Here is a 14864-nt window from a genome sequence, read left to right as displayed (position 1 = left end):
GGGACCGAGGCTGAGAGCGAGATTGTTGAAAGCGTTGTGCTTTAAATAGGATTAGCGTCGCTATCACAACGGCCCCCTGAGGGCAAGTTTCGGTATCGAAACCGAGTCCCCGAAGTAACAGTTTTCATAGCTCCGATTATGGACTGGCGTGAACCTTTCTTTTCTTGGTTTAAAACAGAACGTACCTCAGGGTTGTTTTAACCAAGACTGAACCTCTTGGTTTTTTTCATGCTCCTACAGGTCAAGGTCTCCTCGGTATTGTTGTGAGCAAGTGTCACATGCTCGTACTTAGGAGTGCTTTTGGTGAAGTTGGCTGGCCTTATTCCATGCAACTCAGTGTCATTTCACTGAAGCCTTTTGGCCTCATTTTTTGGAACTTTCTGTCAAACTGTCTGCTCAGCGTCAGTGGCAAGCAATGGCTTCTGCTGCTTTCTGCTTGGCAATCTGTTGAGCCCAAGTTGCCCTGCTTCAACAGCAGCAAGTTTAGACTTGCACTCCACTTTTTCACGAGTGGTATGCACCTTCCACGGATGAATCGGAAGACCAGTCCAAATAGGCCTGATGCCCTCCTTAAAAGAAATGAAGGGACCTTCCACAGCTAGGATGGTGATAACAAAAGATTACGGAGACACCAAAACCACCACCATTCAGTAGAGAGGAGAAGCTGAGCTGTCATCAGTCATTAGCAGCGGATGTTGGCGAGAGTGCCTCTCCTGTCATTATTCTCTGCTTTAGCACTGGTGAAATGATCGAGAAGTAAAGTAGTAAACAGGCAATCTATGAGCCGAAAGCTGGAATCCTTGCGGTGCACTGCGGCTTTCTTTCTTTATAAACTTTTCTCAGAGAACTTGGAGATGGTTGTGGCACTGGCTTTGTGTCATGAAATTACCAGGGGTGGGAGCCCATAACAGATGTAAAACAGGCCCGATGGGCAGGTAAATGAGAGCCCACACAGTTCCTTGCATGGAGATGTATGGTCAGTTGGCCGTGATTTATTATAGAAGTCAATTTTTTCTTTAGGAAGCTGTTATAGGGCTAACCATCTCTCCGCAGGCTGTAGTTTGCTTCGTTTTTCTCGCATGGTGTCAGGTCCATGTTTCTGTATTCTGAGCTAGTGAGAAACCACTGCTACTGGTTCTGTTGCCCTTAGTTCACTTGTTCACTATGCGTTTATGAGCATTGAAATGGGGCAATATATTTCCTTTCTAGGATGGGACCTCCAAGGCTGCCATTTCATGCTCATGAGCTTTTCAACCAGTTCTTCACCTCATTTTGCAAGGAACATTGGACATAAGCTGTCATTCAGTGCATGCACATTTACCACTATGGAAGAAAGCAAAAGTATACATGTAGAAGTGCAGCAATTCATTGACTACATGTTCCATGAAAACGTGTATAGCTTCCACGCAGAAGTAATCAGAGGTGTAATTTAAAGGCAGCAGAAATGGAAAAACATGTTTTCAACTGCATATAGTCAGAGGAAGGCTGTTACTGTTGTGATGCCCAAATATGGGGACAACGGTTCGTGTACTTAAAGGTTTTAAGCCTCCGAGAACCCAATTGAGGACAAAGCCGTTGGTTTCGAACACACACAAACTTTCAATGGAACTAAAAAGGCTTAAAATAAATGATAGAGAATAGAAAACATAGAAGAAACACTCAAATAGACATCACGGCGGTAAGACACATTTGGGGCTAGTGTGAAGCTAACTAGTGCGCGAGTCCGGGCTTGCCACGACGGCAGGGACGCATAACAGTCTCGATGCGGAGACGCGACGACAAATTGACGCAAAGAGTTGTGCCGGTCCCACCAAAGGTCGTGGTGTAAGTTGACTGACCGGGCGACCGGAGCGCGCCAGCTCTGGCTTGGAGAGGTAAAGCAGGCGGCTTGGTGGCACGAGCAGACGGCGGCGGCGTTCTGGCCGGGCAGCTGGGTGTAGAGCTCAGGCCCGTAGCCCGACTGCTCTTGTCCTGCCCACGGGCACAGAAACTCGAACGCCGGCCTCGGGCAGCAGGCGGCACGACAGACGGGGGCGGCGTTCTGGCCGCCAACTCATTGTCCCACTCATTATATAAATCTTATAGATGGATCGTCATTTGAGGAAAACCAATTCTTTAACAAATGGTCCATTCTGCGTTATGGTTCTACCTACCTGTCTTCGTACCTCGCTTGTGTACGGTTGGCTACTGGCACGGCTAGTAGCGGCTGCGATACTGACTTTTCTTGATGGCGCTAGCTATGCACCATATTTAGCAGTTTCAATGAAAAACTGGCGCATTTTTAAAATCCTCAAATCTAAGCCGACCTTGAGATAGGAATATAATTGTATGAAAAAAAAAAATCTATCGGTCTACATTCGAATAAATGCGGCATATCCTTCACTATGGATTTGTGGATTTGTTTGGATTGACGCACCGAGCAACGAGCACCTCGGCATATTCGAACACCGTTCTCCGAACGCCGCACGCGCCCCAGGAGCGGGCCCGCGTGGCCTCGCGAGCACCGACAATGGCAGGGGAAACGAACGGCAGTGCTCACGAAATGGACATAGAGAACAATAGCCAAGACTCCACAGCGGTCCAAAGCAACATGGAATTCGATGAGAACAGCGGCAAGACGCTGAGTCAAGCTGGCCCATGGTTCCAAGCAATCAAGGCAAGAAAAAACAAGAAGGCGCCGAACGAGGACCGCATACAAGAGAGAGGAAAGCAAGGAAACCCCCAGAACCAGCAAGGAGGACTGAGCGCGAGGAGCAACCCGAGAGTAGAAGCAAGCATGCAAGCCACCAGCAACCACCAACGGCAGCAAGATCAGGGAAGCCGAACCAACGGCAAGCCACCGCCGCGACGCGTGACGCCGCCACTGCCAGAGAATGATTACAAGGTGGTATACCGACCAAGAACCGGCATGAAACTGTCAAGCTGGCCGGACGAGAAGATCACCGAAGGACTTGCAAGGGCAAGTGGTTCCCCTTTCAAAGAATTTTGCGCGAACGTAACCATCCAAACGCAGTGGAAGCAGAACCTGATAATTGCCAGCACCGCAGACGAGGACTACGCACTGAAACTCGGTTCCATCAACGGCATCGAACTTTGGGCGGCCACATACGAGATGACGCCGTACATCAAACCGCTCCCAGGAACAGTACGTGGAGTCGTGCACGGCATCACTGCGTGTACGACGGAGACACGACTTGCGGAACTGCTGGCAGCCAACAACTGTGGCATCCTGCATGCGAGGATGCTCGGCAAATCCACCTCAGCAGTTATCACCTTCGAAGGTCCGCACATCCCTTTCTATGTGAAGGTGGCCGGCTCGTACACACGTTGCCGCCCATACCGCAGATCGGTACAGTACTGCAAGGCCTGCGGAGAAATCGGCCACCGGCAGGACGTATGCCCCAACCCAGACAAACACATTTGCAACAGGTGCGGGGTGCAGAACCCACAAACAGATCATGATTGCCAGTTGCAGTGCAAACTATGTGGGCTACCTCACGAGACGGCAAGCAAGGAGTGCGAGAAAAGGCTCAAGCCAAGACCCCCACCCCTGTACGTGAGGGAGAGAAGTAAATCAAGAGGCCGACAACCACCTATAACAAGGGAGACAAGTTCAAGCTCGGAATATCGAACAAGTAAGCCACAACAAGAACAGCAGAAGATCAGCTGGGCGGAAGTGATAGCCAGTTCCAAGTCGACAACCGACCAATTTCCCTCACTGCCGACACAAGAGCGAAATTCGAGATACGAGGAAACCATCGCCTCCCTCAGAGGGCAAAACGCCGACCTGATGAAGCGGAATGAAGTGCTCATGAAGCGTCTAGAAGAGCAAGAAGGACGTCAGGAGGAACGGGACAAAAGAGCTCAGGCCAGGGAACAAGCCCTGGAGAGGAAGCTCCAACATCTCATTGAGCAATTGCAAAAACAGCAGTCACCGACCATAACGCCAACGCCGCCGAGGGAACATACTCCCCCGATAGAGGACCTAGAATCGGGAATAGAGTACAAGGTGAACAAGGCCCGAACCGAAGACAAGACCGAACTGAGAAATGAATTCCGAGCCGAACTGGCTCAGGCCGTCGACACCATAAGCAAGTCTGTGGCAGCCACCGTCCAAGCAGCCTTACAAACGCTCCGACAGGAGATCACCCAGATGGGCAACGAGCTCAACCAACGCATCTCCATCCTAGAAAGGGAAAAAGAGCAGGCAAGGAAAAAGCCAAAATACCCCATCAGAGAAGCCCAGATGAACGAGACTCTGGGAAGCCAAGATGGCGAATAAAATAGCAAAGAAGAAAGAAGCGACCGAAACCCTCAAAATTTGGCAGTGGAATTGCAGAGGAATAAATCGGAAACGGCAAAATTTACTTCACCTATGCACCCTACACCAACCTGACGTCATCGCGTTACAGGAAACAGAGACAAATAATATTACGATGCGTGGCTACAAAACGCACATTGCCCAAGGAAGGACCAGGACCGCCGTCCTCATCAAGAAGCACTACACGACGCAGCAGCACGAAATCAACCACAGAATCGAGCACACTCTGATTGAGCTGGTTCCTCCCAAGAAAACCCTGCAGAGCCTCTACATCCTGAATGTATACAGTCCTCCGCGCGACACACTAAAGGACTTGGACAAGTTACTGAGAGAAGTGAAGAAAGTCACCGACGGTCAGAAACTTCTCGTGGTGGGCGACTTTAACGCTCCACACGTGGCTTGGGGCTACCAATCAACCAACAAGAAGGGTATGGACGTGCACAACGCGGCACAACACCACCAGCTGACGTTGTGGACCGATCCTCTAATACCAACTAGAATCGGCAACAGTGTCTCCAGAGACACCAGCCCAGACCTGACCTTCTCCACTGGCTTCAGGCAAGTCGAGTGGTCGAGACTGGACGAGACTCTGGGCAGCGACCATCACATCATCCAGACCGAAATCATGCACCACAAAACCCCTGTGAGATTAGGTCAAGCCAAAATTACAGACTGGCCTGCTTTCCGCAAAGATGAACACCCCAGCAGCCTAGAGAACATCGAGGAGTGGACCAAGAACGTGATGGACTTGGTTACCAAGTACACAAAGACCATCCAACTCACTGCGGACAATCCCGAAGTCGACCCACACCTACTTCACCTCTGGGAGGCCAGGCGAGGACTTTTGAAGAGATGGAAGAAGCAGAAGAGAAACCGCAAACTCAAGATCCGCATTGCCGCAATCTCGCGGCAGGCGGAGGAGTATGCTGAAAAACTCGGACGTCAGAACTGGAATCAAGTGTGCGACCAGTTACAGGGAACCCTCACCAACCGAAAGACCTGGGCCATTTTAAAGACCCTTCTGGCGAAGACGGAATCAAAAGCTGTCACGGGGCAACACATACAAAGACTTATACACAACTTCCAGGGAACCGAAGAAGAAGCGCTCGAAGCCATCACTGCGAAATACATCGGAGACGAGCAACAACGGAAGACGCAGCCAGTCATTCACCCGGAGTACGAGGGGGAACCCAATCCAGATTTAGACCAACCTTTCACCAAGTCGGAGATCGTGGCAGCCATAAGAAATCTCACAAGAAACACGACGCCCGGCAGGGATAAAATTAACAACAAGACCCTCCGTAACCTGGACGACGGGGCGACGGAGAGTTTGCTAAAGTATATCAATGAAAGCTGGGAGACGGGCAGTATACCGGCTTCCTGGAAGCACGCGGACGTAACGATGATCCCGAAACCCGGCAAGCCTATCAACCTACAGAACCTGCGTCCGATCTCTCTTACGTCATGCGCGGGAAAACTCTTCGAGCACATGGTCCACAATCGTCTCTCGCCCTACCTGGAAGAAGGTGGGCACCTGCCGAACACTATGTTCGGTTTCCGGCCTAACCTCTCCACCCAGGACATTCTACTTCAGCTTAAAGAAGAAGTCATCGACGGCCTCAGCACATGCCACAAGAGTGCCATCCTGGCACTCGACGTGAAGGGAGCCTTCGACAACGTCTCACACGAAGCAGTGCTAAACAGCCTACAACATACCAACTGCGGACGGCGGACATACAACTACGTCCGGGACTTCCTGACGGGTAGAACGGCGACCATAGGCCTGGGGAATCTCAGGACCGAGAAGTTCCCAGTACCGCAGAAAGGAACCCCCCAGGGGTCGGTGATCTCCCCGTTGCTGTTCAATATAGCGATGAGGGGATTGCCGAACCTCTTGGAGAACATCAGGGGTATCCGTCACGCAATGTATGCAGACGACCTGACCATGTGGACGTGCACGGGATCGGCGGGCGAACAACAGGACGCCCTGCAGGAAGCCATCGACAGGACCGAGCATTATCTACACCACTGCGGTCTTTCATGCGCGCCGGAAAAGTCGGAGCTCCTGATCCTCAAAAAGAGGACAAGAGGGCGGCCTCCGCAGGACACACCTGACCCAACGTTGACACTAAATGGAGTCAACATACCCAAGGTGGACACACTTCGTATTCTGGGCCTCACTTTCCAGAAGGACGGTGCCGGTCTCGCCGCCATTAAAAAACTGCAAGCGACAGTTATCCAAGTCGCGCACTTGGTGCGAAGAGTGACAAACAAAAAGCACGGCCTGAAAGAGCAGGACACAATCAGATTAATACAAGCCCTGATAATCAGCAGAGTCACTTACGGCACCCCGTACCTGGGTCTCAAGAACAGCGAGAGAGACAAATTGAACACCCTAATACGAAAAACCTACAAGCTGGCACTGGGGCTTCCACCGACGACGTCGACGGAGAAGCTGCTCAGCCTGGGCATACACAATACTTGGGAGGAACTTGTAGAGGCCCACAAGACCAGCCAGATAGAGCGACTCAAGCTCACCAGCACAGGTAGGGACATGCTAATAAGACTGGGCTACCCAGTCGAATATGAGTCTACAAAACAGCGGGTTCCTCTACCCCTGAGGGAGAAGATCACGGTGGCCAGCATCCCGAGAAACATGCACCCTGAATACCACAAGGAAAGGAGGCGAGCGAGAGTGAAAGCTCTACGTAAGGCCTACGAAGGACCAAAACAAGGAGAAGTCCGGTACACCGACGCGGCAAAGTACAAGAACAGAGCGGCCCACGCTATCAGCGTGATCAACGGCCAAGGACAAGAGGTAGCTGCGGCCTCGGTAAACACTCCAGACATCGACTGCGCGGAAGAAACGGCGATAGCCCTGGCGGCCACTACGGGCCAGCGAGAGGAAGATGTAATCACAATCATCACCGACTCGCAAACAGCATGTAGAAATTACCAAAAGGGCCGCATTTCCAAACAAGCCGTGAGCATCCTCGAAAAACGAGACAATTTTCCTGAACTGTACATTGTCTGGGCCCCGGGACACGAGTCCCTGGCGGGTAATGTAGCGGCTAATGCCGCTGCCCGAGATCACATTCTCCGGGCTATCCCACCAGGTTCACGAGCACCGGTAGACCAACAAGATAGCGTCCCGAAAAGATACGCCGATATCCTGAGCCACTACAGGCTGAGTAGGAGGATCTATCCACCCCCGCATCCCCAGCTGACAAGAGAAGAGGCGGTGATGTTGCGAAAACTACAGACCGGCACATTCCCGCACGGCACCCTGCTACACGCGATGTACCCTACGAGCTATACCCACAAATGCGCTTTCTGCTCTAGGCCCAATACCCTCTACCACATGGTATGGGAATGTCAGCAAAACCCATCGACACCGCCCATCACCGGACCAACCGTCGAGCAGTGGGAGGCCCAGCTGACAAGCTCGAGCCCTGAAGACCAGCATCGCCTGGTGAGCAGGGCCAAGTTATCAGCTCAGGCCCACGGCATCCTGGACTAGGGAAGCCGCCCACCTCGGACGATTTTACCGTCGGCTCATTTCTACTAATAAAGTTTATTCCTCCTCCACTGCGACTCCGAGTATAAGCGCTGGCGTGGACGAGTGTTATTCATTACGATTTAGAATGAAACCGGCTTGGTCCCGTTTCGGTTACTGAGTCAATAACATATATTTATGACCTCTTCATGACGATGTTTTCATCCCAAATAAATGTTGTAAATTATATTGCTTGCTAGAAAGAGAAGCAATAATGATGCACATAGCCTTCATGGGGATTTCAACTGCCGTTGGCAAAACACTACCAAAGGGTCACTGCAAGTTCTTTTCAGGGTCAGAAGAGCATGGAGAGCAATTTGAAGCGGGGTTAACATATCGCAACGTATTCATTCTCCAGACATAGGTTACTCATACCATTAGAAATAGCCAAGTTGGTTACCTCCTTCTCTTAAATAAAATGAACTTCTTCGTGTCTATATATTTCAATATATAGTGTCCGTGCAAGGTTTTCGCAGTGGAACTGAACCGTCATCAACGCATGGGGACTGCTTCGTCCCCCCTCTCTAGCTGCGTGTAGGGCAAGAGGCAGACACCCCGGCTCGGTGGAATAGTTTTCAATTAATCGCAGTGGAAACTGAACAAAACATGTCTGTGGTGCTTCTAATGTGCTTGTCCTCATATCGTCGCACGTATGCGCACACTTGCGACGAAGCTTTTAGTCACACACAATAACATTTTAACTAAAGAGGTAGAGGCAACTCAAAATAAATGTCAAATATTTACAATATTTACAATATTTACAATCCTTGCACAAAGTAGTTCACCACTTTCCGTGCGAGCTCATCGCTCATCCCGCGGTAAACTACAGATTAAAACGTTTTTCGTACAACACTCAGCCTGTACAAAGAACAGTTCCGCACGATTACGATCAAGAATACAGCGTCGCACACGAGCGTCTGAGAGGACGACGTATTTTGGCTGGCGGAGACGCTTCTTCCGGCCAACGCGGCATTTTTTCTTTTTACTTCAATATCATTGTAAGGTGATGCTGCATCACGCCATTGGTTATCACCCAGATGGCGTAATCACACCTGACCAACGACCAGGGAAATGCTAAGTCCCTCGTGCTTGGAAATGAAGTATTAAATCACGGTAAGAACCGATGCCGTTTCGACACTTTCCGTTTGCACTGGAGTAACATTTTGAACTGGCGATGCGCCTTGTTTCTTCATCCGTCAAACAGTAGCCAGGTGTCCCTTGGTACGGCTGCAAGTTTTGTTCCGTGCCAGACAATTTCTGAAGACGCCAAGTACCTGCCACAAGCCGTCACAATTGTAACGTGGGCCGATTTGATGCGTAGAAAAACGAGCGATTTTCATTCGGCCGATTGCACCTGGATAGAACTCCGTCCTGCTGACGCGTCGCGCAGGCGTTCGACAATGCTCGGCCACCACGAGTACGCCGGTCCATCCTGCCGGGCGGGAGGCCATGGCCATGTTTACCTGAACGCCGTGCCACTGAACCGCCATCTTGCGCCGCTCCGACGGGCTGAACGCTCTCGGCGTCGCCCAACGCTTGGTTGGCGTTCTGCGTCGCCTCCAATTCTCGGCCGATTTCTTCGGCTTTATCCAAGGTCAAATGTTCTCAGTGAGCCAAAAACTTGTTCGATATGTGGGTTGGCAATTCCATTAATTATTTGATCTCGGATCCGGTCGTCGTACGTAGCATCGAATTTGGAAGCGAGCTATTTTTCCTTGAGGGCCGTGACGTGTTCCCTGAAACGCTCAAACGGCAGTTGCTTGGGCTTCTGAACAGATGTCTCTGCGCCAGGAGTTTGCCGAGAATAACCGATTCAAGAGCTTCAGCAGCTCCTCGTACTTGCTCGTGGTGGCCCTTGCCTCCGTAGTCGACGTACTGGGCGTCTGGGCAGCATTTCGTCATCCCGTTGCAGCGGTAGTTGTCGGCTGTGTCTCAGCCTGTTCTGCCGCGTCGTATTTCATTTAGCCTTCCCTGCCCAAAACGCTGATGAGAGCCGACGCTCGACACTCGTCCTCCCATCCACTCCCGCGCGCCGCTTTAATGTGTGCCTGGAAATTTTGCTTCCATCCGTACCAAGGAATCAGAGGAGGGCCAGGTAAGTCGAGGACAAGAGGAAGGTTTAAAAAGACTCCATTCTGTAGGGTTGCAAGCAGAAGTCTACGGCTAGGGAATCCGAAGGAAGCAGGCAATAGGCGTCTCCGAAGATGACCCCAGACGAAGAAGGCTGTCAGGATTGGGGGCTCAATCCCTTCGTCCGTGGTCCTTTGCCAAGATTGGAGTACGGCATGAATTCGAAGGTAGCTGGCCCATGCCGTCGTCCAACTTATTTACGCTGAGATCGTTGATGAAGTGAAGAACTGCTTCTCATCGAGAACGAGGAAAAAGGGGTTTATTTACAGAAATTAACTCAGTCTAACATGACTGCTTGAGAAAAATAGTATTAGTCCAACAGGACTGCATGAGAGAAGTGAACCAGTCTAACATGACTGCTCAAGAGAAGTGCGAGCTGGACGATGCAGTTGAGAATAGTTCTCGGGGTGGCGAGCTCCGTAGCTCACGAGAAAACAACTGCATTGTTCAGGGATCGGTGCGGCTCTCCGCCAGTCTAGGTAGCCTAGAGAGGGATGATTCACTTATTAATCATTCGGACTGTGCGCGTGAGACAGCGATCGATACCGACGGGCTGTGTGCCGATTCACAGCGTGAGCTGGGCAATGTAGTAGAGGGCAGTTCGCAAGAGTGCGAGTTGTCTTACTCGAGTAAAGCCTGCTGCATTGTGCCAGAGTCGGTTGAGCTGTCCGCCAGTCGAGGCAAAGAGAGTGTAGATTTAAATGTAAATCACTCAGACTGTGCGGGTAAGAGACCGATCCGGGCCGACGAAATGTGTACCGGCCAGCACGAGGCACGAGGCGACATGAAAGCGAGTGCAAAGAGAAAGCGCCGTAAAAAGAGGCGCGGTAAAGACCGAAAGTCGGTAACTTATGTTGCGCCGCCAAAGATGGCGAGAGCCCCAAGAGGGCAGGGCGCGAGGAAGAAGGTGCGGTCGTCTAGGACGATGTTGACGCATCCAGAACGTTCGAGCCACAGGTCAAAAGGGGACCGCGAAGAATGTTCTGCGCGGACGCGGACAAAGGGCACGGGGCAGTTAAGCTCCTCGTCGTTCCGTAGTTCTTTTTATAGCTCAGCGTGCAGTTCGAAGAAACGCAAGGTGGTAGGACGAGACCAGGTGGGGAGTAGCGACGCGGTCAATCGAGTTTGTGTTGAAAGCGGGGCGCGAGGACGCAAATTGGCAGGAGACCGTAACGTCTTGGGGGAGCTGATAGTGAATCAGCCCTTTTGTTGTCTCCCGGCAGCCAGAGTAGCTTTCAGACCACGCCCACCGCGGGTTCGACTCAAAGTATGAGTCAGACGGAAGCGTTTGGAAAGGGAGGCCAGGAGCGTTTCCGTAGAAATGAAGTGTCTTGTTTTATTTTTGAGCATCGGAAAATTTCGCGATTTGAGACTAGGTTTTCTTTCAATATGTAAAGGTATGAGCTTTGTTTGTGTTTTCGTTTGAGAAGCTCGAGATTTGAAAGATGCGTTTTATGTAAACATGTAGTCTCGCGAGATGCTCATTAACCAGTAGATAGGCCTTTTTTTTGTGTGTGTAAGTAACCTGAGGGTCAAGGTTATCGTTCAGAGGCCTATAAGCGCATGTGTTATTTAACCTTCTTTCTTTTTAAGTGTTTTGAATTTTCTAAGGTTAAGCGCGTAGATTTTCAGTGAGTGCATGATTTGCACGGCGAAGCGTTCTTAGTTCCATTTGCGCGTGTCCTGTGTGGACGGAAGGAAGCAGACTTTATGAGTGGGTTGCTAGTGTGTAGAGGGCAGCCGTATTCTGACTTCTTTAGTGAGCGTGCGTGGAAAGAGTTACTAGAAGACGCATTATTTTAAGGGTTCTGCGGAGTGTGTAAGTCCCGCGAGTTTAATTGTTCGTTTATGTCACGTGTCCTGTAGGACTTTCAGGAAAGAAACGTGAGTAAGCGTGAACGAAAAGTTTGCCTACAATGCAAGTCACGTCATGTTTGACCAATGGGAGAGTCCACTCCGATGACGCCACTTGCAGCCAATGGTAGGCGCCCGTGTCGCGTTGCACACCTGTCGGGGCTCTCTGCGGTCTTGCCACGCAGACTGGTAATCCACTTGTAGGCTGGAGAAGGAGCGGGGAGGGCGCTCGTGCACCTGCTTCATTGTCGGATGCCCACCTGCTAATCCCGGCGGCGCAGGAACTTGTTGGCACGTAAACTTGTTGCCTCGGCCGCTTCTCTGGAATGCGCTTTCCTGCTTTTGCATTCCTCAATTAGCTGTGCTGCCACTCGAAGCGGTTTGGGGAACTCGAAGTAGCCTCAGGAACCAGCTCCATATCTAACAAGGCCTAGGCCGACGCCAGCTGCAGCATTCGCAGAAGCTCCGAAGGCATGCGAGGAAAGAGTATGGGAGCGAAGTAGATAAGTAAAATTGTCACTTACGGCGTTTGAGACAGCAGGTTCTTCTAAATCCTCGTCGCCATTCTGTACCGTCTCACGTAAAGCCGGTCGACGGAGGGGCCTCGCGTTCGAGAGGACGACGCAGTGAAGTTGGCGGAGACGCCTGTTCCGGGTGAGAGAGCCTGGCCAACGTGGCGTTTATTCGACTTGCATAGCATTTTAAAGGCACGTTGCGTCATGCCACTGGCTATCACACAAGTGGCGTGATCACACCTCATTGGTGGCCCTCAGGTGGCGTGATCACACCTCATTGGCCTATTGAATTCATACAAACGCACCGACATGGAGGTCGTGGCTCCATCATGCGATCACTGCAGATAATTGTAGCGAGTGATACTTATGACAGCAGAGCGCAGCACGAGTCAAGCAAGAACATCAATTTAGATTCTAAGTGCGGACGCTGCCGCTGCAAAACGCAACTCTAGCCTCCACAGCGTTGCACCTGATTTTCCGAGACGGAGCATAGGTAAGGACACTTGCGAGACGCTCTCGACACGATCAAGTAGCAACAACGCGCGTACACCGGCCCTGTGATGGCAGCGGATACCTATCGACGGGACGACGCCTAATTATTGCCAAGAATCAAGCTCAAAGCACCCAACACCTACACAAACGCCCCAGAGTTGCAGCGCTTACCTTGAAATGCTGTCCTTGATGAAGCGTCGAGCCTACAGACAGGAGTAGAAGGATCCTGGAACAGGAGCACCGAACAGACGAATGGTTGGTTGCGGCAACGGGGGCTTACCTCGAGGGCTTGTTCCACGCGCCCGTGCCAGCGCGAGGTACGATCTACTAGATGTATATGTAGAGCCTAGATGTTAGCGATGATGATGAAATGGTCAATTATACCGTAACTGACTTCCTCCTCTGTCCCTACCTTCACCCCAATGGATCCACTTCAAGGGGGCGGAAAGCCTTTATGGTTATTTAATTAAACTCTCACAAGAACAGCAATATAGCAACACAATAACAACAACATTAAGCGACGAAAAGGCAGAAATAGTTGCACAGTGCATGCCAACACCAGGCAGGCAAATTCCTAATTCCTCTTTAGAACACACGGGGAAGGTGGGAGATGGAAATTCAAGACGATGAGCAAAACGAGGACAAGGTGAAAGCAGGAGCCAACGTTTCGACAAGTGTATTTTTCTTCTTCAAGGCAACATATCATTTCCTCGCCACAGTATATATAGGTGGCGTTCTTCTGCATACATTCTTTCACGCGAGCCGAAGGTTAAAAAATGCGGTTAAGTGTTTCCATTTCAAGACACATTGGCTGGCGCGGACAATCTGTCTCGTGCAGCACTTTGCAAACTAAGCGAAGCGTTTCACGACTGCCTGGTTAATTGTGATGTGTGGGCGGGGTTCACAGCAGCCGCTGCAGACGAACCTCTGCTAATGCAATGCTCCGTCCATGCAGGCGATGCGCTTTACTCTGGCGCCATCTCGCAGCCATCGCCGCCACAAAGCACTCGTCATGCGGAGCACCATGCTTTTATTCTCACGCTTTCACCGCACCCTCCCCTCCCCCGCTTTCGTCCTCGCAAGCTCTTCACTATCGCCACATTTAATTTTCTGCTTCACTTCGTGTCGGTCTTTGATCCTTCGCCGTTGTGCTCGTTTGCTTGGTTACGCCGACACTCGCGCTATGAGGCCGTAAAGAATCAGGTCTATAGACACCGGCTTAGTTGTGGGAGCAGCATTCATTGACCGAACTACAGCATTTGGTACTCTGAACCATTCTGTTCTTTTGTATCAACTGCAGTGAACTATGCAATCACTGGTACTTCATGGCTAGATAACTAATGGGTCTCAAGTTGTATTTGGCAATGACCACCTTTTATTGGCTAACTTTATCATATTTGATGTTCCTCAAGGTTTATCATTAGGTCTCATACTGTTTCTGTTCATAAACAATCGACCTGATGCGCTTACCAGTTACGAGTTCGTCCTGTATGTCGATGACACATTCATTTATTCATCTCACTAGTGATTGACCGTGTTGCAAGATCGCTGACCGTGTTGCAAGATCAGCTGTACGCTGAACTTGGCAATATCAACAGGTGGTGCTCACTAAAGCACCAAATTATCTTCAAATCAGTTTTTCAAGAACATGTTTTGTTTTGTTTTTAATATAACCTTCAAAGAACAATTCCACCTCCCCTACAGGTGTATCATTAAGTAATCATGTCCTGCCAATATCTTACGGTGTTACAATTTTGGGATTCATTTTAGACAAGATATTAAATATGCATGCTTAACTCGCTTCTAACATAAATTTCATTTTGTATTCACTTGACAATCAAAACACGCAGGTATTTTCAACCTAATACTCTTCGCTCATTGCATCATTCATACATACATACATTGCCATTTATCATACTATAAGCAGACGCTGCGCAGACGACGCTAAGAATCGCCTAAGAATTTGTGCGGGTTTCACAGTGCTGCAACAAGCCAG

The 14864-nt window shown here is 50.4% G+C and overlaps 1 protein-coding gene across 5 annotated transcripts in view; it reads right to left on the bottom strand.

Annotated features, from left to right (window-relative positions):
• LOC135915464 (uncharacterized) overlaps positions 1-14864 on the bottom strand; it is a 79762-nt gene that overhangs the window by 15694 nt on the left and 49204 nt on the right. For 4 of the 5 annotated variants that reach the window (XR_011512197.1, XM_070534122.1, XM_065448547.1 and 1 more), the window contains one exon: positions 13040-13094. Coding sequence is in view for 2 of the 5 variants with exons in the window: in XM_065448547.1 (XP_065304619.1) it covers positions 13040-13094 (55 nt within the window). In the remaining 3 variants the exon portion in view is untranslated. Of the gene's footprint in view, positions 1-12385; positions 13017-13039; positions 13095-14864 lie in introns of those variants that run through there. The other variant, XR_010568628.2, reaches the window with a different exon arrangement.

Source organism: Dermacentor albipictus, chromosome 2 (genome assembly GCF_038994185.2).
Source record: "Dermacentor albipictus isolate Rhodes 1998 colony chromosome 2, USDA_Dalb.pri_finalv2, whole genome shotgun sequence".
NCBI classification, from domain to species: Eukaryota; Metazoa; Arthropoda; class Arachnida; order Ixodida; family Ixodidae; genus Dermacentor; species Dermacentor albipictus.
This window is presented reverse-complemented; position numbering and strand designations above follow the sequence as displayed.